Source organism: Ahaetulla prasina, chromosome 3, assembly GCF_028640845.1.
Source record: "Ahaetulla prasina isolate Xishuangbanna chromosome 3, ASM2864084v1, whole genome shotgun sequence".
Taxonomy (NCBI): domain Eukaryota; kingdom Metazoa; phylum Chordata; class Lepidosauria; order Squamata; family Colubridae; genus Ahaetulla; species Ahaetulla prasina.
Genome location: NC_080541.1, coordinates 168666408 through 168690821, shown reverse-complemented (window position 1 = coordinate 168690821; position 24414 = coordinate 168666408). Strand labels below are relative to the sequence as shown.

Here is a 24414-nt window from a genome sequence, read left to right as displayed (position 1 = left end):
GATTTAAAGGATGTTATACACATAAAACAGTTTAGAATGGGATGGATAAGAAATAAGCAAAATCCCTGTTGTTTTAATCTTTTGAAAATATAGCATTCAGTATATTGGGCATTATATTAGGTAATAAATTATATAGGAATATTTAGAGTAGAAAAAATAGATAAATACTAATATACAAAGAGCATACAGTGTATAAAAACAAAGTACGTGTGTAATGAGGCATTATGAATTATTCCATCAGTAGAAGAAACCACATATGGTACTTTAATTTTTTAATTATTTCACTTTCTAATATGATTATCTGCATAATGAAACAGAAATATGAGAAAATAAGGCTGTCAGGAATGTATTCTCATCACAGTTAAGAATATCTCAACATTATTTCTAACCACAAAACTTTTCTTCTTAGGAACAGCATTTGGGAAAAATAAGTCTAACAACACTACCATATACCCCTTCAATATAAAGTACATCTTAGTTTGAAAAGAATAACTCTCACTCCAAAATCTGACCAGTATTGTACTTAAGGGGTATTTGTTTTTCCAAAACACACTCAACCACAATCCTATGAATAAACACCAATTCTTCAAAGTGATCCTTCTTGATGACATTTAGTGCAGTTATTCCTTTGTAAACGATACAATCTGGGTAGCAAACAAATGTTCTATATTTCACAATGAGTTTAGAAACTTGGTCCAATCTTGCTTTGTGGTTACCTACTTTATTAAGAGTTTTGCATTATTGTCACTGAACTGCAAATCATTAGTTTTTATTTTAATTTGCCACATAACTAATAATTCAACCAGAGACAATGCTTCTCTCAACATGTTGGCATTATGGTGTAGCTTAGATCTGCCTGATCAGAGAAAAACAGCTATAATAGCTCTCTTCTGAAAACTGTTTTTTATATATATTAAATGAAAGCCATCCTGAAAGTTATATTAGATGCTCAATTTTAGTCATTAATAATAATTACTAGGATTGTCTTTCTTTCTGCCATCTATCATTTCAAAAGCTTCTGCTCAGTTGGGATACTGTTCAAAAGCAAACTGGGTAAAAAAGCATTAAAATGTGCTCCATGTTTCTTGATTTAAAATATCACCCAAGGCAATTGACTCTCCGCTATGTTTAACTCTTCCAATGGCTTTGAATGTCCTGTTAATTTTTCAGTGGCCTTTTCAAATATAACCATTTATATTTAAAAGCTAAATTTGTTGCAGTGGGCAACAAAATACAACATGCCAATATTTATAAACAATATTTATATTATTTCCTCTCAAAAAAACAAAATGAAGCATTACTGTAGTGTAATAGCATAATTCTGATAACAGAATATTGTGTAATAAAAGAGCAGCTGGTTTTTAATAGATAAGATACTGCTTCATAATATCACTATACAGGTTACATAAAACCCTGTAATTCCTATTGAAAGACTATATTAGAAGGCAGAAAAGGGAGGGAGGAAGCAATCCCAAAGTATTTCCAGTCAAATAAATACATTCCAGACTTACCATGCACTTGTTTGGTTTTTCTCCCGAATGAACTCTCATATGGATTAGCAACTTGTAACGGGCATTGAAAGGTTTATACCGGCGAACACAGCCTGTCCAGAAGCAAGTGAAGTCCTCTCCTTTCCTTTGATCAATATGAGTCTTTTCTATGTGCCGAACCAATTCATCTTGCTGATCATAGACAGCACTACAATCAATCCATCGACAGATCTGCTTACCACCGCTGGCCTCCTGTTCATCACCTTCACTCATCTGAAGAGACTTTGGAGACATAGAGGCCTGTAAATGCGCTAGTGCCCCTTGAATGTGGTTTTGCTGCTCGTGTAAATGATAAGGTGGTGGCAGCTCTTGGTGATGCTGAAAAAGACTGGAGGCAGAAGTATATTCATCAAGTGGTTCTTGTTTTAAGAAATTCAACTTCTGTTTGCTGTGTAAAATATCTGGCTGAGGAGCAGAAGCAGTATTCATTATAAGGCAGAAGCTTGCATTCTCTCCTGTGTGCTGCATTGGGGAATGGTCACAGTCCCCTCGGATAGTTTCAGTGGAAACAGGGACAAGGCATACTGAAGGGGAAGGAATATGGCAGTGGTTCCCAGATTGCGAGCAGGACTGGGGGCGAGAGGGTTTCTGAGCACTATGAAGGGTGATCTCTCTAGGAGAAGAGGAAACGCCAGCTGAATTAGTCCACAGTCCATTCACACAGGTAACCAGCGAGGTCTGGGATGTGCGGATGATAGTTGTAATATCAATCCCATCAGCAGAAGATGGCAGCACAGAGATACATCTCTTCTTCAGGTTGCTTGCCTGTTGTCGACTTGAATGGTGAGGGCTGTTGAGTGACAAGGAGCCCAGGGAGGGGCTATGTTCATTATTAAACAATTGCGATGAAAGTGAATTGGTAAGGCTATTGTGGTCAACTTCAAGATGAAGGCCGCCTGAGCTTTTCAGTTCCATTCCGTCAGTAATCCCTCTGTGTGCAGAAACCTCAGATAGGCCCTTATAATCACCCAAGCACTCCTGTTTTATATGCTGAGTAGTGTGACTTCCATTCATGCACGGAGTGGTAGAATCTGCCGAGTCTTGGAATTGGAGAGGCCTGCAACACAGTTTCATGGATTATCACTAGCATGTTGAGAATTTAGCATTTCCATACAAGGTGCAACATCAATTAAACTTCTAAGAAAGGGTTGGTCTGAATTCTTGAGTATGCTATCTCTCTATTGCACTATCTACATTTGAACATTTTTGATTCAAACTGAAATGGGGGCAAGAAGACAAAACAATTATGAAGAAGCAGGTTGGATATGGAACAGATTAAAAGTACTGTATCTCATCAATTAATATTTGTAATATGTTAAAAACTTCGTGTTTGTTGAGACCTTCTGAAATTGTCTCTATTTACTATTATAAAAAAGCATTTCTTTATTTTCCCATATCAGTGACTTGTAGCCAATTTCATGAAATACTAGCATTAAGATAATTTATTTAATAAGCTAGCTTGCCTGCAGTACAAATACAATTCTGAAGTAGGTGGCAGAATTCTTAACTACAAGTTTTGATTTGAAGATATATCCATTAATAAGTTCTGTATTTCTGTCTCCCTCCCCCTCCTCTCCTTTCTATCTCTCTCTTTCTCTGTTTGGGACAGTTTCCAATATGATCACTCTAATAAATCCCACAAATGCAAAACATCATCTTAAAAAGATTTAGAATATTTATAATTCACTACAGTTTCTTTTAAAAATATCTTCATATTTTAATATTACAGCAACTTACATGAACATCTCCTTTTAATTTAACACTCTAATCCCTGTATAATGTTCCATTTATTCTTGATATAGAGCTCTAAAATATTAATTTTAGAATTCCCTTGGTTCACATTCATTTCAAACCATGTCATTGCTTTTCCTTTAAATTTATTTACCAACTTCCAAAACAATTTTATATCTATTGATATTGTTCTGCATTTGAACTATTTTAAATAAAGTTTAATCATCCCTTGATCTCCATGACTACATTCTCTGCATTTTTTTCTCTATGCTATTTCTCTATGCATATTACACAGTAATATGCAGCAATTATTCCCTTATACGCATTTTTCTCATCCACAGTCTCTTTCACTTCATTATTCTACCAATCCTCCTTTTTCATACTTCCCATTAGTTTAATTCCATACACTTCTGTGATACTCAGTTTCAGTCTGTGAAACTTAAACTGCAAATAATAGGGCTATGCAAATCCTTCAAGAGAATTTTTAGAATCCACAGGTGTGTGAATAGGTCACCTCTTAGGAATAGGTTAACACATCTACATGTTTTTGAGGCTTGATTGCTGCTCCTGGCTCTGTGGATAAATATCTACTTTTCATATCATTTTTACAGCAGAGCAAAATAGCATAGGCTTCTAGAGATAGCTAGGAACATTTTTCAATGGAAAAAAGATATACCACATTAATAATTAAATTTTTAAAATGTTCTGAAACACCTCTTTCAAGGGATTTACACAGCCATAATAAGTAACACAGCAACAGGTCCTTCCAATCTCTTTTTTTCCCAGCCAATAAAAAAGCATTAATAAAAGTCCTTTTTTTCAGGAGAATATTAGGATAAGCTACTAGTTTCATAATAACCTTTCAGATATGAGCTCAATGAAGCTTATTCCAAGATAAGGAGACAGTAGTTTCTGCATCTGAAGCAGCTTCTTTAAAAAGATAAATATTCCCTCACTTACATTTCCTCCCTTCTGAACACTGCTTTATAATATGTTCAGGAAGAACAAATATATAATTTGTGCTTATGCTACAGGCCAAAACTGGGTAGACTCACGCACAAATCTACCCATTCTGGTCCTAGACACTGCTCAAATAAGTAAGAAACTGCCAAAGTCTTAGATGAAAACACATCAGACAGCCCTAAATTTTTACTGACAGGCAACTGGCTAAAGTTGTTAATTTACCACTGTGAGGTAGCCTCTGCAAAAGGAGATGATTCCACCAGTAGGAAGAAGATGAATCCTCCATTCTTACAGATTAATGGTTTCAGCTGTTTGGGGCATAGAATTGGCTACCACATCATAGTCTAAAAAGCATGGTGACTTTGAAAAAAAATTGTAATAACATTGAGTTGTGCAACGTTACATCTGGGTAACAAAAATGAAAAGCATATGTACAGAATAATCATAGGCCCTGGCATAGAAATATTACATGTGAAAAGTATCTGGGTGTCCTTTTCAACCACAAGTTAAATATGAACCAGCAGTATGATGCAGCTAAAAAAGCAAATGCTACTCCAGAAGCAGACAGTCCAGTTTATGAGATGTCATTGTGATTCTATTCTGCCCTAGTCAGATCCCACTTGGAATGCCATATCCAATCCAGGTATCACAACTGAAAGATAAGAGACAAACTGAAACAAATCCAGATAGTCAACTACCTAGAAATCTAGTCCTATGATGAATCTGGATATCTTTAGCCTACAGAAGATAAGATAGAAGGAAGATATGATAGTGGTCTTCAAAGATTTTAAGAGTTGTCACACAGAAGAGGAAGTAGACTTTCTCTTTATTGTGATTTATTTACCAGATTCAAGTTCAGAACTAATAAGTCAAAACTCAAGGAAACAGGTTCATGCTACATATCAAGAAAGATGTCCTATGAAGAAATGTCATTTGATAGAAAAAGCTATCAAATGTGAGTTTTCCTTTCCTAGAGTCTTCAAATGGAGCCTAGATGATCATCTCTCAGAGATGCTCTAGTGGATTTTACATTAAGTAAAATGTAGATTGGTTTAGATCATGGATGTCAAACTTGTCACATCCCATTGCCATCGATGTATCATAATGTTTACCCTTCAAGGAGCTGGGGTAGGCGAGGCTGCGCGTGACTTATCTGGCCCATGGGCTGCCAGTTTCACACCCCTGGTTTAGATAAATGTTTTTCAAATTTCATGACATTAAGATATGTAAGATGAGATTTCAACTCTTGCTGGATAGGGTATTCTGGGAGTTGAAGTCCATATATTTTAAGCTGCCAAGTTTGAAAAACACTCATTTGGATAGTTCCTTAAGACCCCTCCTAACCCTATGATTATATGATACAAATCCAGACACTTTGCTGAGAGATTATGGGGAGGCAGTGATAAGAATGAAAGCACAATAGACATAAACAAATAAGTGTTACTAGTGAACCTTTCCTAAAAGGCTTATTATGATTCTCATTAGAGCAACAATAAAGCAAACAATTGTTTAACTTAAGAAAATAAATTTCCTAGATTAATCAAGACTTATGGACATCATGTTTTACAACATGCAGGTAGTCCTTGATTTACGACCACAACTGAGCCCAAAATGTCCATTGCTAAGAAAGACAGTTAAGGGAGTTTGGGGGCATTTTACAACCTTTCTTGCCACAGTTGTTAAATAAATCACTGCAATTGTAAACTTAATAACATGGTTAAGTGAATCTGGCTTCTAGATTGACTTTGCTTGTTAGGAGGTCACAACCGGTGTTCACATGACTAGGAACACTGCAACCATGATAAATACACGATAGTTTTCAACATCCAAATTATGATCATGTAACCATAACAATGGTCATAAATGTGAAAAAGTGATCATAAGTCACTTTTTCCAGTGCTGCTATAATTTTGAACAGTCACTAAACAAATATTTGCAAGTTGAGTACTTCCTGTACTAAAGCAGAAGCACACTTCTGAAATCTATTAGATGAACTTCTATAGAAAAAGAGAATAAACAGCTCCTGTATATGTGGAATACTATTCTTAAATTAAGAAGGAATGAGAAAAGGAAAAAGGTTTTGAGCACATTAGGAAAAACAGATGATTTTGTTGGTAACATCCATTTTTTTCTGGCTACAATATACATCAAATAATTCTTTTAGGTTTTGCCTTGTTCTTCTTCTAGAGTTCAAAGATAAATACCGGTAATAGAAATTCTCTGTAATGGTCAGAAGAAATTTCTAGGAATGATCAAACAAGCACAGCGAAGTATACTTAACAGGTATTCAAATTATTTCATTTCTTCTTCTTTATTGCAAATCTTAAATTCTGAATGAGCTATAAATTTAAGGAATGCTGACAATAGCAGCAACCATATATGTTTGTTTTTAACTTCTGACAGGATACTTTCTTGAATTTATTTATAAAGTACTTATACACTAAATTTTTAAGAATCCACCTCTCCCCAAAAATAGCTAGTAATAGGCATTAACACAATTCCATTATTTTTTTCATTTGTAATGGCTTTTGGCTTGAAGCTAAATATAGCCAATCAAAAACTCTGCTAGTATTCTTTACTAACAAGCACTAGTGAATTCTACACTCTGAAATTTCAAGCAAAAAGAAAAAAGAAAGAAAGAAAGAAAAATGTTTCCTGAAATTGTTGGCAATGCTACCTAAGATAGAGTATTCTACTCTACTTAATACTAAAAAAGCATGTTTAAAACATAGATATGGTGGATGGGAAAAGATGTTGATCCCTATATGACATCACTATAAATATGGTCCTTATAGCTCACTCACTTTTAGATAATTTCAAATCCTAGCAAATAGGCTAAAGAAAACAGCTTAAGGGTTGTATTTAACATAAAGCAATGTGGAAGATGACAGAAAATGTCAACATCTTCCTCTCCTTCGTCTATTCTAGAGAAATTTACTACAGCGATGCAGTGCTTAAGACTCCAAGGCAAAAAAATACTTTGGAGTGTTCCAGAGTCGTCTGCAGCTCCTTAAAACAACTACATCTTTTTCCAGGGTCATGCAGCTGCCCTCTGCAGTATCTTTGGGCCTTTGAATCGAAAGCAGTGTGCGGGCCTAATGTTTTCCATTTAAGTGCAATTTGGTGAAAACAAATTTCAAGCCCCGTATATCATCAGATCAAATTTCAAGGTATTTTACACAATTGAAGTGCACTTACATTTTTCTTCGACTGACTTAACTTTGTCGCAGATTTGGTTTCATCTTAGCATGCAGCATAAGAATATTTTCCAAAATATATGCAGTGTTGGATTTCATAGGGTAGGAAGTGTCAGACAGGCTGACAGAAATAATGGGACAAACTGACAGATGAAATGATTGTACCCAAACGGAAGTAACAAGTACAATATAAAGAGGATGGATTCATTTGCCTCCATTTACTATGAGTTGTAGAGAAATAGTGCACAAGTTGGTCCCTAAAGAAACCAGCACTAAAATTGTGCTTACAATATCAATGAAAAGCACTGCTGGTATTGAAGTTATATAATCCTAACATTATATTATGTTATATAATCCTAATAATATATTGCTGCTAGGAGATAATCTAGAGCAGGGGTCACCAACTTTTCGGACCTCAGGGACCACCAAATTCATAATTTTAAATCCTGAGGACCACTAATATGATTTTTTTAAAAACGATAAATAGTATTTAGTGCAATATTAAAAATGAAAATAATTTTTCTGTGGACCACCAAAATTTTCTCCTGGACCACCATTTGGTGACCGCTGATCTAGAGTATTTTTATACACTTAAGATTTTGATTAATCAATCATCAAGGGAAAGCCTAAACAGAAAAATTATATCAAACTAGTATTAATTAAACATAAAGATATTAATGTGTTCCTTGGATCCATATTAGAGAAAGGCGGTTGTTTCAGCACTAGACAGTGTTTATTAGATGTTTTGCCAAGCCACAAGCATATTACCACCATTATCTAGTAATGCTGGGTGCAGTCATGTTTCCAGAAGCTTTCTAAAACTCTAAACACAAGTAATGAAATTAGACTGAGGCTATCAATTACAAGCATAGATCACAAGTCACATTCAGCCATCAATTACTTCTTGAATTTCATTCTGTGAAGTCTGGTTTGTCAACTAGCCACACTGTGATTTCATAAGAACATTGTACAGATAATCCTCTACTTACAACAGTTCATTTAGTGGCCATTCAAAGTTACAACAGCACTGAAAAAAGTGACTTATGACTGTTTTTCACACTGTTGCAGCATCCCCTTGGTCACGTGATCAAAATTCAGAAGCTTGGCAACTGACTCGTACTTATGATGGTTGCAGTGTCCCGGGGTCATGTGATTACCTTTTACGACCTTCTGACAAGCAAAGTCAATAGGAAATCCAGATTCACTTATAAACTGTATTATTAACTTAACTGAATTAAGTTAATACAACTGAACTGCAGCATAGCTTGAAGAATCAGTGATATGCCCCTCTTTTAATATAACTATGATCTCTAACAACAAATTTATGTTGACTTGAAGCCCAATTAATTTGCAGTCTCTTTCAGCTTGCAATGGGGACATCCCTTGAGAAACCTACCATAATAACTTGGGCTTCCTTATCAAACAGTCACTTATTTTGGAAGGTTTGAATACAGTAATAAATAAGGAAGCTACTACAGGTGTACAACTCATTTGTGCTACGAAAGATAAGGTAGAACCATTGACAGCTGAAGCAACTGGAGCCTCCTAGAAAACATGGTAGTTTTGGTTGATAAATCAGATGTCAGGTAAAGGAACTTTTGGACTGGGAGAGAAAGATTTTGATGGAAAACGTGTTCCTTGAGTGTTGGATGATTAATTTTGCCTGTAAAGGAGTCAGAAATCTTGGACAGATTTAGCAAAGAAAAAGAAGAGTATAAACCAATGCTTTTATAACTTCACTGGAGGCTATCATATAAAAGCTTCTTTATACAATAATAATATAAGGAGATGAATAACAATGTACATCTGACCTTAAAGAAAACTAATCATTCATTTAGTTTCAGGATTTTTTCCAGAATCATCTTATCACCTGATTTGTCTTTTCTTTATGTTTTATAAAGTATGTATGTTTTAGAAATCCTCCTAATAGGATTTTGGTTAATACATTCAGGTTTATTTCTGTCTCTCTCTCTCTCCCCCAAAGAAAATGAGTTGGGGGGAAAAAACATTTGCAGTTATAAGCAGAAATGGCTCTCAAGAGTAGCAGGAGGAGGAAGGGAATAGTTCTGAGGGAAATGCTTAAAACACAATGGGGAAAGAAGGGGAATGCTGATCACTGGGTCACCATAGTGCCTGTGATGCCAGAAACAGGCAAACTAATGACGAGATCAACAAACTGATATATATTCACTATTCAATTACTGAGAAAATGGCAAAACTACAGAACCTAGGGCAGGTTTCAGGAGTAAAAGGAATTATTTCAGTCACCTGCTGCTTTATATCACAATAGCATCTCTTTCATGTTCTGTGGCATATAATCCTGTGTTGTTCTGGGAATCTTCTCTGAAACAGAGTTGTAAGGAGTTCATATTTCATAAGGGAATACTATGATCCCCTGAATACAGACATCTGTCATTTCCTCATTATGGATTTTTCAAAAAGCTCCTGAAAAGATCTAAGCCCAGTCTTCTCTTCCTCCTTTTGTTTGCTCCAACCCTAATTATCTTTGCATCATAATTGTCGTCAATGACAGAATAAAACCAGCTTGTCAGTAGTAACCATGTGGATTCCTAATAAGGTCAAGATGGCGTTAACATATATAATAAAATTAAAAACAGCAAAGCTTGAATTAAAATCCTTGCTGTCTCATGCTGGGACTGTAAAAACTAGCATTAGACAGCATTCCAGATAAAAGCTGAAGTTTTGAAGGGCTTTCATCCACTACTGTTCAAATTTTCAAAGAAGCAAAATATTTCAAGTTTTGTTTTTTTTTTAAAAAAAGGCTTGGTGTTTATCCAATTAATCACTCCCAATAAAGGAAGGGTATCTGTCAGTGGACAGAGAGGAGATCATTTTCCCTCATAATCTTCAGCATGGCCATAAAAAGTGACCTAGAGAGCTGAGGGAATCCTCCAAATTAAATATGAAGACCATGAGCTACAGAATATGAAGGCCAAATCTTACATGGTATTTACAAGTGAGCTTCCTCAAACATGATAAATACTGGAAGTATATTTTTTATTTGTAGCAAATTTCTGTTTCAGTAGAAATTCCCTATCTACTAAAGGAAGCAACTTGACTGAAAACCTGATAAAAATGTTATTTTACAACACTCATTTTAAAAGGGATGTTTCAATTTCTTAAATAAAATTGATCTGAAAATAAATCTGCCACTGATATTATCAGATTGAAATGACCAAATCAGTTAGTCAATAATCACAAAAATGTGGAAGTTATAGTTTTTATCAATAAAGTGCATCAATAAAACTTAAAATAAAAAAATAAACATATATATTATGGAACAGTAATATAAAAAAACCGTTAAAATAGTAATTTGAAAATATATATGAAGGAGTTTATAATTGTAAAACTGTTTCCTATATTTTGAAATGCTATGCCCTTAGCTAAAAGATGTATTATATTTCTATTTCAATCTGGCAGTTAACGTTAAAAAATAATTTATTGCACTGAAACAATTTATCATTTGGAAAAATAAACCTATCGTAGAATTACTTAGCAAATGCTGTCATTCAAAAGCGATTCAAAGGGAGAAAATTTTGCTCCTTTTGTAGATGTGTGTAACCATCTTGCAGATTTTGACGCACTCGCACCATAAATCCTGCTTTATGTTCAGAATCAAGTAATAGGCAAAACAATTGGGAATCTCTATATAAAAGTAGGATTTTATGGTATAGTCATTTGAAGTGCAGCTATTCTGCTGAGTAATGATAAAGATATACTCTTACTCAAACAAACCTTGCCCATCCTGATCTCCAAAAACACAATTGCCATTATCTCCTAAGAGGATAATTTTTATCCCGCTACATTTAGAAGCTTTTTATAGAAATTAAACCTTTTTGGTGGCTTTTATTCCTTCTTTTAAAAGCACTAATATCCTATTAACAAGACTCTATACTGTTGTATCATCTTACAGAAGATACTGCTTTGCCTTTTTTCCTTTCATGTTGTAGCTTGGAAATATCTGTTTTCTGGTACTTGAAACTAAGCCTCTGATCCACTTTAAATTTAATTTAGATGTTTTATTTTAACCCAGATTACAAACATAATTTCTTTCTCCTCATCCACCACAGTTTATGGGAAAGGTTAAGAGATCAATTTGAATACTTAGAAATCATACTCTGTATAAACTGTACTCAACTCTGGAGAAAAATATGAAATATATTCTTGCTCCCCTCATAAGGCTCAAGAGACACATACCCCCAACATTTATTATAGTACATAAAGAGACAAAAGAGAGAGATGTTTTATCTCTACATTAAGTAAGTTACTATCTTAACCAGTGATTAGCCAATATTAATTTAGTTTTAGGAAACCACACTAGATACTATGGCAATAAATGAAAGTAATTAACTTGAAATACCATGGCATTCTTCCCCCGGGTTTACGTCAAGTGCCTGATCTTCAGACTTTTCGCCGTGAGCTGAAAACGCACCTATTTATTCAAGCGGAACTGGACTGAAATTTTATTGGGGTTACTTATATTTTAAGATTTTAAATTGTTTTAATATTTTGGCCACATTATAATATGTTTTTTTAATTTCTTTTAACGTTTATATAGTATTTTTACTTGGCTGTACACCGCCCTGAGTCCTTCAGGAGAAGGGCGGTATAAAAATCGAAATAAATAAATAAATAAATAAATAAATAAAGAAAGAAAGAAAGAAAGAAAGAAAGAAAGAAAGAAAGAAAGAAAGAAAGAAAGAAAGAAAGAAAGAAAGAAAGAAAGAAAGAAAGGACCATTGCTAAAGCACAGCAGAACTATTTTCCAGAATTAAAGACCTAAATTACAAAAATCAAAAGAAATGGCAATGTGCCACAATTTGCTCATGGTTCATGGAATTTATCAAAATGACTGCCTTCAAAAAACACAGTAAGCCAAAAAAAAAAAATGGTTTAGTTGCTACCTGATATCAATTTGCCCTGGGCAGATGGTTGGACTACAAAATATCCAAGATCCCTTCCAGCCCTACGATTCTATGATAATAGAGAAGATTGTCCTAGGACTGTGATGGTGAACCTATGGCACGCGTGCTACAGGTAGCATGCATAGCTATATCAGTGGGCATGTGAGCTTGACTCTGCCAGCTGATTTTCGGGCCTTCTGTTTCCTGCCTTCAGAGGGCCTCGGGTGTGGGTGGGGAAGGCCCGTTTTTCTTTCTCACCTGGCTTCAGAGCCTCTCTAGGAGTCTGAGGAGGGCAAAAATGGCCTTTCCCACCCCACCCCCCGGAGGTGCTCCGGAGGCCAAAAATGGCCCATTTGCCAACTTCCAACTGGAAGTTGGCAAACGGGCTGTTTTCGGCCTTTGGAGGACTTCCCGGGGGGTGGGGGAGGCCATTTTTGCCCTACCCAGACTCCTAGAGAGGCCGTGGAGGCTGGGAACAGCAAAAAATGAGCCTTCCGGTTTGACTGGAAGTTGGCAAACGAGCTGTTTTTAGCCTCCAGAAGACGTCCAGGGGGGGGAGGCCGTTTTCACCGTCCTCAGACTCCTACAAAGGCACTGGAGCCAGGTGAGAGAGAAAAACGGGCCTACCGGGCCATTGCATGCCAGGAGCAAGGGAAGCAGGGGGCGGTTGTGTGTGTATGCACAGGGGGGGAACACATAGAATTATGGGCATGGGCATGCGTGTGTTTGACCCCCCTCCTGGCACATGATGGCAAAAAGGTTAGCTATCACTGTCCTAGGATGTGGGTTACTACTTTAATTAGGAATTTTGAATTAGAGGTGGCATGATAAGGGATGCTCCATCAGGAAATTTTATTTTTTATTTTTTTTATTTGAATTTATATCTCGCCCTTCTCCGCAGACGCAGGGTGGCTTACACAGTGTTAAGCAATAGTCTTCATCCATCTGTATATTATATACAAAGTCAACTTTTATTGCCCCCAACAATCTGGGTCCTCATTTTACCTACCTTATAAAGGATGGAAGGCTGAGTCAACCTTGGGCCTGGTGGGACTTGAACTTGCAGTAATTGCAAGCAGCTGTGTTAATAACAGACAGACTTAGTCTGCTGAGCCACCAGAGGCCCTATTTGGCAAAGAACTGAATCTGTTCTTTTAAAGTGCAGGTAGTCATTCTTGGCTAACTACTCATTCAGTGACTATCAAAGTTACAAGGGTAATGAACAAGGAGCACTTATGACAGGTCTTCATACTTGCGGTTGACACATCCCCTCTGTCATATGATCACATTTGGGTGCTCTGCAATTGGCTCATAATTATGACAATTGCAGCTTCAGTCATCATTTGCAACCTTCACTGTTGACTTCTGACAGACAATGTCAATAGAGAAGCTAGCAAAAAATTGCAAATAGTGCTCATGTGTCCATAGGAACTGAATGAAATTCACGTAACAAACATAAGTACATTGCCACAACAGCCATCATGTCGGCATGGTCACATGACATTGTGTTTTACAATCATATTGTTTAACAACAGAGTTGCAGGTGCCAATTACCAGTTAAAAAAGGATTACGTTCCTTTTGGATTGCAGCTAAAACATCCATGTTCTTCTATTATTATTATAACATATGATTAATTAATTAATTAATTAATTAATTATTAAATAATTATAATTAAATAATTAATTATTGTTAATAAATAAATAAATAAATATTTATGTAATTTTTCTAACATATTCTGTTGAACTATACTGCAGCAACAAAGTGATTGAGGTATAAGGTGCAACTGTAACAAACTGACAGGCTGGTCAAGGCACGATATGCAAATGTGGAACAATATTCAGTGGGAACTGTCACAACTTCAAAAATGGTTGTGCACGTAAGATAAACAAAGCTGAAAAGAATACCTGGTTTCTGCGCAAGACATGTTCAGCTGACTAACTTGGAGGAGTCTTTCACACGGCAACAGGTGTTCTCGGGCAAATGAGTTTCCTGAGTGGGAAAGCAGGTTCTGCCTACACACAGGCCCCAAACTATTTGTCATCTCCATGTCCACGTTATTTTCAGAGATCAAATTACAATGTCTGTAGCCACCATTCACTGTTAAAAGAAGAAGTGAAAGAGAAAAATAAGTAATGAACTCTTTACTGAGAGAGTTGAAGTATCTCTCATGGGTTCCCTCCACCATATTCCATCTGCTTTTGACAAGTGGTTTAATGAAATCAGGAGACAAAACAAAACATTTCACATTAATTGTGATTCAGTTCTAAAAGATTTCTTTACCCTGAATGATTATTATTGCTTTTTCCAGATAGCATTACACCTTTAACAGAATTCTTTTCAAAAATAATGAGCACACTACTACCGTGTTCCCCCTGAACCAAGAAATAAGGGCTTGGCCTTATTATCGAGGGGTGGGATCTTATCTTGGGGATGAAGGAGGCAGCGAGCATGGGACTGTTCCCTGTTCTTAGCACTGGCTGAGTGGCTGGCCGCCACTGCCCTGATGTGTCCCACCGTTGCTGCCTCGTGAAGCAGGACTCCGCAAGGCTTGTTTTGCCCTTGCACGCATGAATGGCAGCACCGCCACAAGCTTCATCATACCAGCACAGCTGGTGTCCTGCCGCTCACAGCTGCGCCAGAATGTCAAACTTCACGACAGTGCTGACATTCGTGTGTGCAAGGGCACAAACTTTGCAGAGTCCTGCTCCACAAGGCAGCAGCGCCGGACCGATGAGTCTCACAAAGACACATTTCTGACAAATGGGGCGGGGGAGAAGCAAGACGCCTGAAGTGAGACGTGGCTCCCCTTGCCGTTGCTTATCCCCCCATTCGCCGGGCATGGCAGGGCTCCTGCCCCTTGCTTAGCCACCTGCCCCCTTTACGGATGCAATTTGGGGGTGGCAAGTGGTGCGGTCGAGAAGCAGGACATGCATACCTTGCTGTTGTGTCCGGGGAAACACGTTATAAAATAAAACTTCTCACAAGTTCGTGATTGAACTTCAAAGGTTTTCTTTTACAATGTGTTTCCCTGAACACAACGGCAAGGAATGCCACGGAGCTTGAAAGGTAAGACGCACGTCCCACTTCTCACCCAACCCACTTGCCACCCCCAAATTGCATACCTAAAGGGACCAGGTGGCTAAGCAAGGGGCAGGAGCTCTGGCATGCCCAGTGAGCGGGGGGGGGGAGGGAGAAGAGTCAGCAAGGGGAGCCACATCTCACTCCACGCATCTCATTTCTCCTGCGCCCGTCAGAAATGAGTCTTTGAGACTCATTGCGCCGCTGGCGCCGCGTCGTGGAGCAGGACTCTGCAAGGCTTGTATCGGCGTAACCGCAAGCGGCAGAACGCCAGTTGTGCCAGTATGATGAAGCTCGCAATGGTGCTGCAGTTCATGCGTTCAAGGGCACAAGCCTTGCAGAGTCCTGCTCCACGAGGCAGTGATGGCGGTGGGACATGTCAGGGCAGAGGAGGCCAGCCACTTGGCTGGCACAAAGAACAGGGAGAGGAGGACATGTTCCCCCCTCTTCCCCGCCTTCCAGCCTCACCTCCTGAACTTGTTTTGGTTGCACAGCAAGCAACCAGAGGAAATGGCAGGACTGGCTGCTCATGTGTGTAAGTAGTTGGTGGAGGGCTTATTTGGTGTGAGGCTTATTTTAACACATGGGCTGAAAAGCCACATTGGGCTTATTATCCAGAGAGGTCTTAGTTTCGGGGGAACACAGTATGCACCAATGTTTCCTGTTTTATTTTGAACTGTTTTTTACCCAGACAACTAACAGTAAAAGTTAAAAGCATACACATCTTATGAAAACAATCCAAATCAAGTATCAATTAATGCAAAAGAGCCTACTGAAATAGAAAATCTTGATTCTTTCTCTGAAGTAGCAAGAATAAACATTGAAAGAAATTCCCAATGCCTAAAATCCCTTGTCCTTTGGGCCCAACAAACTAACCTCAGAAAGTGAGGTTCATCATCTTAGTGATTTTTGCATAGAAGAAAAGAGGACTGAAAGTTCAAATCAAAACTTGAAATGGTATAGCGTGTCCTGCCAGAGCAGGGGGTTGGACTAGAAGACCTCCAAGGTCCCTTCCAGCTCTATTCTGTTCTACAAATCCCATAGAATTTCACTTGATGCTCAATGTATTCTGCCCAGGACTTAAGGATGATGATGATTTTAGAATCTGACAATTACCCTTATGTTAACATTCAAGTCTCTTTATTAGTATGTAATATTTATTTGTTAAATTTATTTCCTGACAATATCACTGTGGAATTACTCTAGTTGGCTTACAATAATAAAAAGGAAGAAAAGTGAAAGGAATATAAACACAGCAGAAGTAAAGTAATAAAAGAATAAAAATAAAATACTGTCATCTCATCTACATGTTAGTTTATTAAGAACGAGTTCACAATATGGAAGCTCTAATAATGAAAAAAAAATCTGGCTAAAAAGGCAAACTGCATTTCAGTATATTTAGTTTATACGAATATTAATTAGAAGAAAACTAAGAAAAAAAGAAGGTCAACTTAAAATATTTTGTGATTTAAACAAGAATTTTGTTTACAGGTTAAGTCTCTTAATCACAGGTACAAATGATGTGGGAAATTGTACAGCTTTGGAGTTAAATTTCTTGTTTCAAAGATTTCAAGAGAGCTTTAAACCTGTAACGTGTACTGAACAGACAAATCAATATTTATTATAGGCTTGGAGTAGCACAATAACATACAGAAAAGAATTCTAATCCAATACTCGATTCTATTTGAAGAAAATCCCAATTTTACATTAATGTTAGTTTTTAGACATTAGCAAAATCAAATTGTTCTTTTGACTTATTAATTTATATAGAATTTATTTTTGAATATTCTATACTAATTCTATTCTATTGGAGTAATGAGTAATTTTCTTTTTTTTTTTTAAATAATTTTATTAGATTTTCAAATAAAAAAATAAAAACTAACCCAAACTAATAATTAAAATAAAAAAGGAAAGAAAGAAGCAAAGAATAAAAAAGTAAAGGCAAAAGTGCAGAAAGAAAAAGAAATACAAGGAAATGATTTCGGATTTTCTTTTACAGCAGATATCAAAATAACTTTCATTTTTCTATTGTCTACCATTTGTTATAATCATTAAATCCACTTCATAATTTCATTTTTTCTGTTTTCATGCAAAAAGTCCAAAGGGGTTTTCCAATGAGCCTTAAAATTAATCAGTGTCTTTTTTCTAATCAAAACTGTCAATTTTGCCATCTCAGTCAGCTCCTTCAACTTCAACATTCATTCATTCTTTCATTATGAGTAGTGTCAAATCTTTTCATCGTTGTGCATATAAAAGTTTCACTGCTGTTGTCATATACAACATGAGTTTTTTTCCATGAGTTTTTGGGACTGCTAGGCTGTCCCAAAAGAATATCTCTGGTGTCAACTGTACATTAATCTTTAAGACCTTCTAAATTAATATACATACTAGAATCCAAAATTTTAGCTGTTCTATATGTTCACCAAGCATGATAAAGTTCCCTCTTGGTGTTCACATTTCTAATATATATGTCTTAGATGTATAAAGGTATAGAATATGAATTACTTTGTGAATGTAAGATATTCCACACAGAAATGGGAGATTACTGAGACTGCATTCTCAGTCTCACTATTGATTTTGAAATCTGACTTTATCATTGCTAATATACTATAGTTTCCTAGGGACATAATGTCAAATTTTTGATTAAGTCTAATCAGCGTTGAATGGCTAATGGTGGTGTTTCCAGGTAGTCCTCAATTTATGACCGGTCGCTTAGCAACCAGTCAAAACTATGATGGACCTCCCTGGAGGATACTTACGACCCAGATTCAAAGTTCATGAGGTCATATGACTACATTTCAGGCAGTCAGCAACTATATACATTTACAACCATTTGCAGCACCCTATAGTCATGTAACCACAAGTGACTACATACTGTAGTTTTGTGGGAAACCAGCATTTACTTAACAGCCGCTGCATTTGCTTAATGGACACCACATAAAAAAATTGTAAAATCGGGCCATCATATGGATGACCGATTGATGAACATCACAACTTATGCTTATAAAGGACAGGTTCCATTACAATTGTAATTCAAGAACTATCTCCTGTATATCAGGGGTGTCAAAGTCACGGCGTCACGGCAGCGTTACGTGATGTATCGGGACTTTTTCCCCCTTTACTAAACCAGGTGTGGGCATGACCAGTGCATGACGCATCTGGCCTGTGGGCTGCAAGTTTGACAGCCCTGATCTATATATTTTTTCTAAATATTTTTTCTAAATAGCAAATTTAAGTGAAGTTTTTTTTTTAATTTTTAGATAATAATTTCTTTCTTGTACATATAAATGTAATACTTGAGATGAATACTCAAAATCAAAATTCATCGTACTCTATTAAATTAAACACCAATTACTTATTCTCAAATGCTACCCAGTTCCCTAATTATATAATAGGTAAATTAGCATGATTTTAATAATATTACCAAATGGATTATACCCTGGGATTAAGACCCTCAATTACACAAAGATTAAAATCAGCAATCCAATAAATGTGTCGAAGTACAAAAAAAAAATACACCAATGGAACTTTACAGTGAAATTGCAAAGGCTGGATGGAAAGGTTAATCAATTCAAACAGGGTTTGTACTTTAGGAATTTACCCAATTAAGAATAATGAACAAATAGTGGTAATGAATGTCACTTAAAACTAATGACTCATATTACAAATAAAGATGGATTTGAAATATTTGCCTAACACACTGAACTATCCCTAGAGGTTTTGTGGCTTTTGTGGCATCTGCCATATTAAGTCATTTGCTTATTCTTACTATTTTGAGACATCATACACAATGCACCTACAACATGTCTAAAGATAGCTACTTTTTAACTGGCAGCTACCAGTGACGTATCCTTTCAGAATGAGACTTTACATGAGAGTGATAAATCATCCATCAGAGCAATCAGCATCTGTCTTGCTCTTACATTTCCTGTTTGTCTTTCCACAACAGACAAGTACCTGTTTATTAGTCTAAGAGAAAATGAAATTTTCCTTTCTTAAAAAAAGACTGTTTTGTAGTAAGACTGTTTATAAACCATGGAGATAATGTAGGCTAGTTAGGATAGGTGAATTGGGATGAAGTCATAAATTATGTATACCATAGAGCTGGATACAAACACAGCCTTTCAACATGTTAAAATAAAAACTGGTGAGATGGGATCAGAGATTTCTTTTACAGGAGGCAACAGTGCTATATAAAATGCTAAATTTAAATAACAGTGATGATAAATAAAAATCTGTTTGAGAATCACCATTTTTTGAGTTCATGATATAAAAAGGAACAAACAAGTTGGCAATATTTCAATGAAGAATGAGTCTTTGTATAGATTTTGGTGGAAGAAGGGGGGAAAAATAAATAATGAAATAATATTTTCAATGTGGACATCAAACACCACTTTTACAGATGCAACTATTCTGCGATGCGGTGATCTTTGTCTGCAAATAATCTTGTCTCATCATCAATGAAATCATGTGTCTGTGAATTAATTAATGACTTTCAGTGAGGATTCATGACAAACTAGACATCTCTGAAGGAGAGGAGACAGCATTATGGTAAGATCAAGAATATGATGAATGGCGATATGATGAACACTGGAGTGAAATCTATCCAGAATAATTTGTTGTATTTTAAGAGAAGATGATACGTTATTAAATTTAAGAGAAAATGATAAGTTATTAAAATTGATCATACTTATTATGAACAGCATTTCTTTGTATATTTTTCTTTTTATTTACTGCTTTCTTATTTTTTCTATTTCTTTTTTCTGCAGTCAGAACTTCTTTTAGTTTAGTTTGTATTAGTTTTTACTGTTTATTAAATACTTAAATAAAATTATTTATGTGTGTGTGTTAATTTTCTGCTATTCAAGATTTTAAATTAAGCATCACCAATAATTCAGAAAAAAATCAAATAAGTTGGTTAGTACAAGTCTTTAAAATCCAGTATTTAGTTTTATTAGTTTGTTAATTTTTCAAAGCCCTACTTTGCACATATCATGCTGTACAATATGTCATTTAGTCAACAAAACACCCATCACAGTAAAAATGAGTTCCTTACCCACCCACCCCGCAACATGCCTTCCTCAACTTAAATTGGCACATCTATCTAGAAAAGTGAGCAATAAACTTTAAAATAAAAAGAATTAAGAAATTAATAAGCTTTAGCACTTCCAAACTTTAAACTGGAACGTACAGAACCAAAGTCACTTAAACTTTTTTTTAAACACCAAGATGGTAAACATATGGCTCCCTCATTAAACTCCCAGTATACATCATCACTGATCATGCTGGCTGAGATCATCTGGACACATAGTCCCTTCTATCTGAAGTACCATAAATATTTCCACAAGCTCCAGAAAAGCTGCTACTGTGAGTATAGAAAGAATGAACAATTGATATGGGACATACCTGTATAGCAATAGGAAACAATCTGGTCACCCAGAGTTGGTTTTATTGAAAATAGTGAGACAGTCTCCATAAACATCAGATCATTTAGCTGTACATTGTTTAATTTACTGCACTTCTGTATGCGTAGAAAATTCTATGCTTGGCAGCCAGAATAACTTCACTAATATTGCATGCAATGAACACCAAATTGAGTGTGCATGTCTATCAGAGTACAGGTTACTATTCTGCTTCAAGAAGTGATACAATATCTTTAGCCAGCTATCCATATCATTGATAAACATTTAGATGTGATCCAAATTCCATTATTACAACTTGGTCCAAATCCCATTTTTTAGAATGAATAATCCCTAAGTTATGTATCTGAAATGATTCTAACACTACGTTCATACTTCCGCATCATTCAAAGGGTGTTCATCCCAAATTGGATAGCTAAATATCTATGGAGATTCTCAGTCATCCAGGTCATGGTTGTCCCAAAGCTGTTTTTTCAAGAAACTGGACTTTCTGTTTTTTCTTTGAAGATGTTTCACTTCTGAAGAAGCTAAAGAAGCTTCTTGGATGAGAAGTGAAATGTCTTCAAAGAAAAACCAGAAAGTCGAGGTGTGGCCAGCGTCACGGGCAAGACAGTCGCAAACCCCGATGGCTCCCCGATCTGGGGGTCCGTCCTAATTTAGGATCGGACCACAGCTGCCCTATAGGGGCAGCGAAGAGTGGGGGAGCCGCTGGAGCGAATGGGGGGGCTTTAAACCCCTCGCAGCTCTGGATTCTTTCCCCCAGACCCAATGGGGAGTAATGCAGCCACCATCGTCCATCGTGGTGGCTGCACCAAAGCCGCGGCAGCCACAAGAAGGAGCAGAAGGGAGAAACATCAGGAGACAAATTGTTGAAGTCGGGTGAGTTGTGAGCTCACGAAGAAAAAATATTTTAAAATAAGCACAAGCACTGGGAGAAACCTTCAGTTGGGCGGCTAATTGAAGAGGAAGTGAACGTGGAAAGAATCAATTTAGCGAATACACACTCTGGAATTGAATTAGTTCTGGGGGCTTGGAATGGAAGTAGAGCCCTATTTAAATAAGGAAAGGAAAAATAAGCTTTTACTAAGTAATGGTTTGAAAAACCCTGGAAGTGTTAATGGATTATAAATGGAAATTAAAGATATACTGAGAAAAGTGTAAGAGAAATATTTGAATTGTTATTAAATAAAAGTCTCAAATCCCTCTACCCTAAATCTATGGAATATTAAAGCAATTTACAAGAGAAAAATCCTAAAAGATAAATAAGTTGGACATAAAATGAAAATGAATATTTTAAATTGAGAATGCAATTTAAGAGAAGATACAGTAAAGATGGAAGAAAAATGGGGGAAAAAATATTGTTTTTGGACTTAAAAGACATAATCAACTTTCAATACAGTTAAAGAAAAACTTGGGAAAATTAACCTCCATGTACCGAAGCATTTGAGAACAAAGAAACTTCGTCACCAAAATGGCTTCTTATTATTTGTGAGCTGCAACTGCTTCAAGATGACACCTTGAGGCAGAGGAAGATAGTAAGAGTTGAATAGTTTTCTTGTGACTAGTCCCACAAATGATTGGCATTTTTGGGATTGCGCAACAGTTTTGGAAGAGAATTTTAGATGGTGTGCTCTTGGATTACAGATCTGGAGAACTTGTTATTTATGCAAAGATCCAAAGGCAGAGAAAGACTGTAAGAATGGAATAGCAGACTATTCCCCCAGAGAAGGTCCTGTTGACGTGGGCACATAACATCGCTTTGAAAGGAACTAATGGCTGCTTTTAGAATCATTTAAAGAATTTAAAATAGAAAATGTTAATATTTATCTTAAAATATAAGTGACAAATGTAATAAAAGTAAATTGATGTTTTGGGAAATGGAGGAAAAGATATTAGAATTGGAAGAAGAGGAAAATGAGGGTTTTATGTTTGGGCAAAAGTTGTTTTTTCTTGTCTCTTTTTTGCTTTTCTTATTTTTTTGTATGGGTGAGGTAATGAAATTTGATAAAAACTTCTAAGGGAATAATTAAATATATTGTAGAAACAATTGGTGGAACTAATTAGTGAACCCTTTTAAATGTTAAATTTTTTGTTTGGTATTATATATGATTAGATGGGAATTTTGAATATATGTTATTTGATTTAGAGGCAGAGGATGAAGAGAAGGGGAGAAAAAAATTGCCTATGTGATCTCTGGGCAGTTTTCAAGGAAGAGATTTTAGGTGGTCTGACCTTTGATCAATAATGTAAATGTAAAATTGAGATTGATGAAGCTTAAAAATGTAAACAGAAGACTTATAATTGATGTTTTGGGGAAGCAAACACGAGGACTGAATTTTATTTAAATAACTTTTAGAATGTGCTGAATTTGGAATATTTTTATAATTAGTGTACCCCTCTTAAATATTAATTTTTTGTTTGGTATTATAAAGGATTAGATGGGAACTTTGAATATATGTTATTTGATTTAAAGGCAGAGGATGATGAGATGGAAGAAAAATGGGGGAAAAAATATTGTTTTTGGACTTAAAAGACATAATCAACTTTCAATACAGTTAAAGAAAAACTTGGGAAAATTAACCTCCATGTACCGAAGCATTTGTGAACAAAGAAACTTCGACACCAAAATGGCTACTTATTATTTGTGAGCTGCAACTGTTTCAAGATGACACCTAGAGGCAGAGGAAGATAGTAAGAGTTGAATAGTTTTCTTGTGACTATTCCCACGAATGATTGGCATTTTGGGATTGCAACAGTTTTGGAAGAGAATTTTAGATGGTGTGCTCTTGGATTACAGATCTGGAGAACTTGTTATTTATGCAAAGATCCAAAGGCAGAGAAAGACTGTAAGAATGGAATAGCAGACTATTCCCCCAGAGAAGGTCCTGTTGATGTGGGCACATAACATCGCTTTGAAAGGAACTAATGGCTGCTTTTAGAATCATTTAAAGAATTTAAAATAGAAAATGTTAATATTTATCTTAAAATATTAGTGACAAATGTAATAAAAGTAAATTGATGTTTTGGGAAATGGAGGGAAAGATATTAGAATTGGAAGAAGAGGGAAATGAGGGTTTTTATGTTTGGGCAAAAGTTGTTTTTTCTTGTCTCTTTTTTGCTTTTCTTATTTTTTTGTATGGGTGAGGTAATGAAATTTGATAAAAACTTTTAAGGGAATAATTAAATATATTGTAGAAACAATTGGTGGAACTAATTAGTGAACCCCTTTTAAATGTTAAATTTTTTGTTTGGTATTATATATGATTAGATGGGAATTTTGAATATATGTTATTTGATTTAGAGGCAGAGGATGAAGAGAAGGGGAGAAAGAAATTGCCTATGTGATCTCTGGGCAGTTTTCAAGGAAGAGATTTTAGGTGGTCTGACCTTTGATCAATAATGTAAATGCAAAATTGAGATTGATGAAGCTTAAAAATGTAAACAGAAGACTTATAATTGATGTTTTGGGGAAGCAAACACGAGGACTGAATATTATTTAAATAACTTTTAGAATGTGCTGAATTTGGAATATTTTTATAATTAGTGTAT

At 35.9% G+C, this 24414-nt stretch overlaps 1 protein-coding gene across 1 annotated transcript in view; it reads right to left on the bottom strand.

The window, feature by feature from the left end:
• Positions 1–24414, bottom strand: part of GLIS1 (GLIS family zinc finger 1) — a 249581-nt gene that overhangs the window by 129320 nt on the left and 95847 nt on the right. Inside the window, exons 3-4 of the mRNA XM_058175135.1 lie at positions 14272–14464; positions 1512–2607 (exon numbers count right to left, since the gene is read on the bottom strand). Coding sequence (XP_058031118.1) covers positions 1512–2607; positions 14272–14464 — 1289 coding nt within the window. The remainder of the gene's footprint in view (positions 1–1511; positions 2608–14271; positions 14465–24414) is intronic.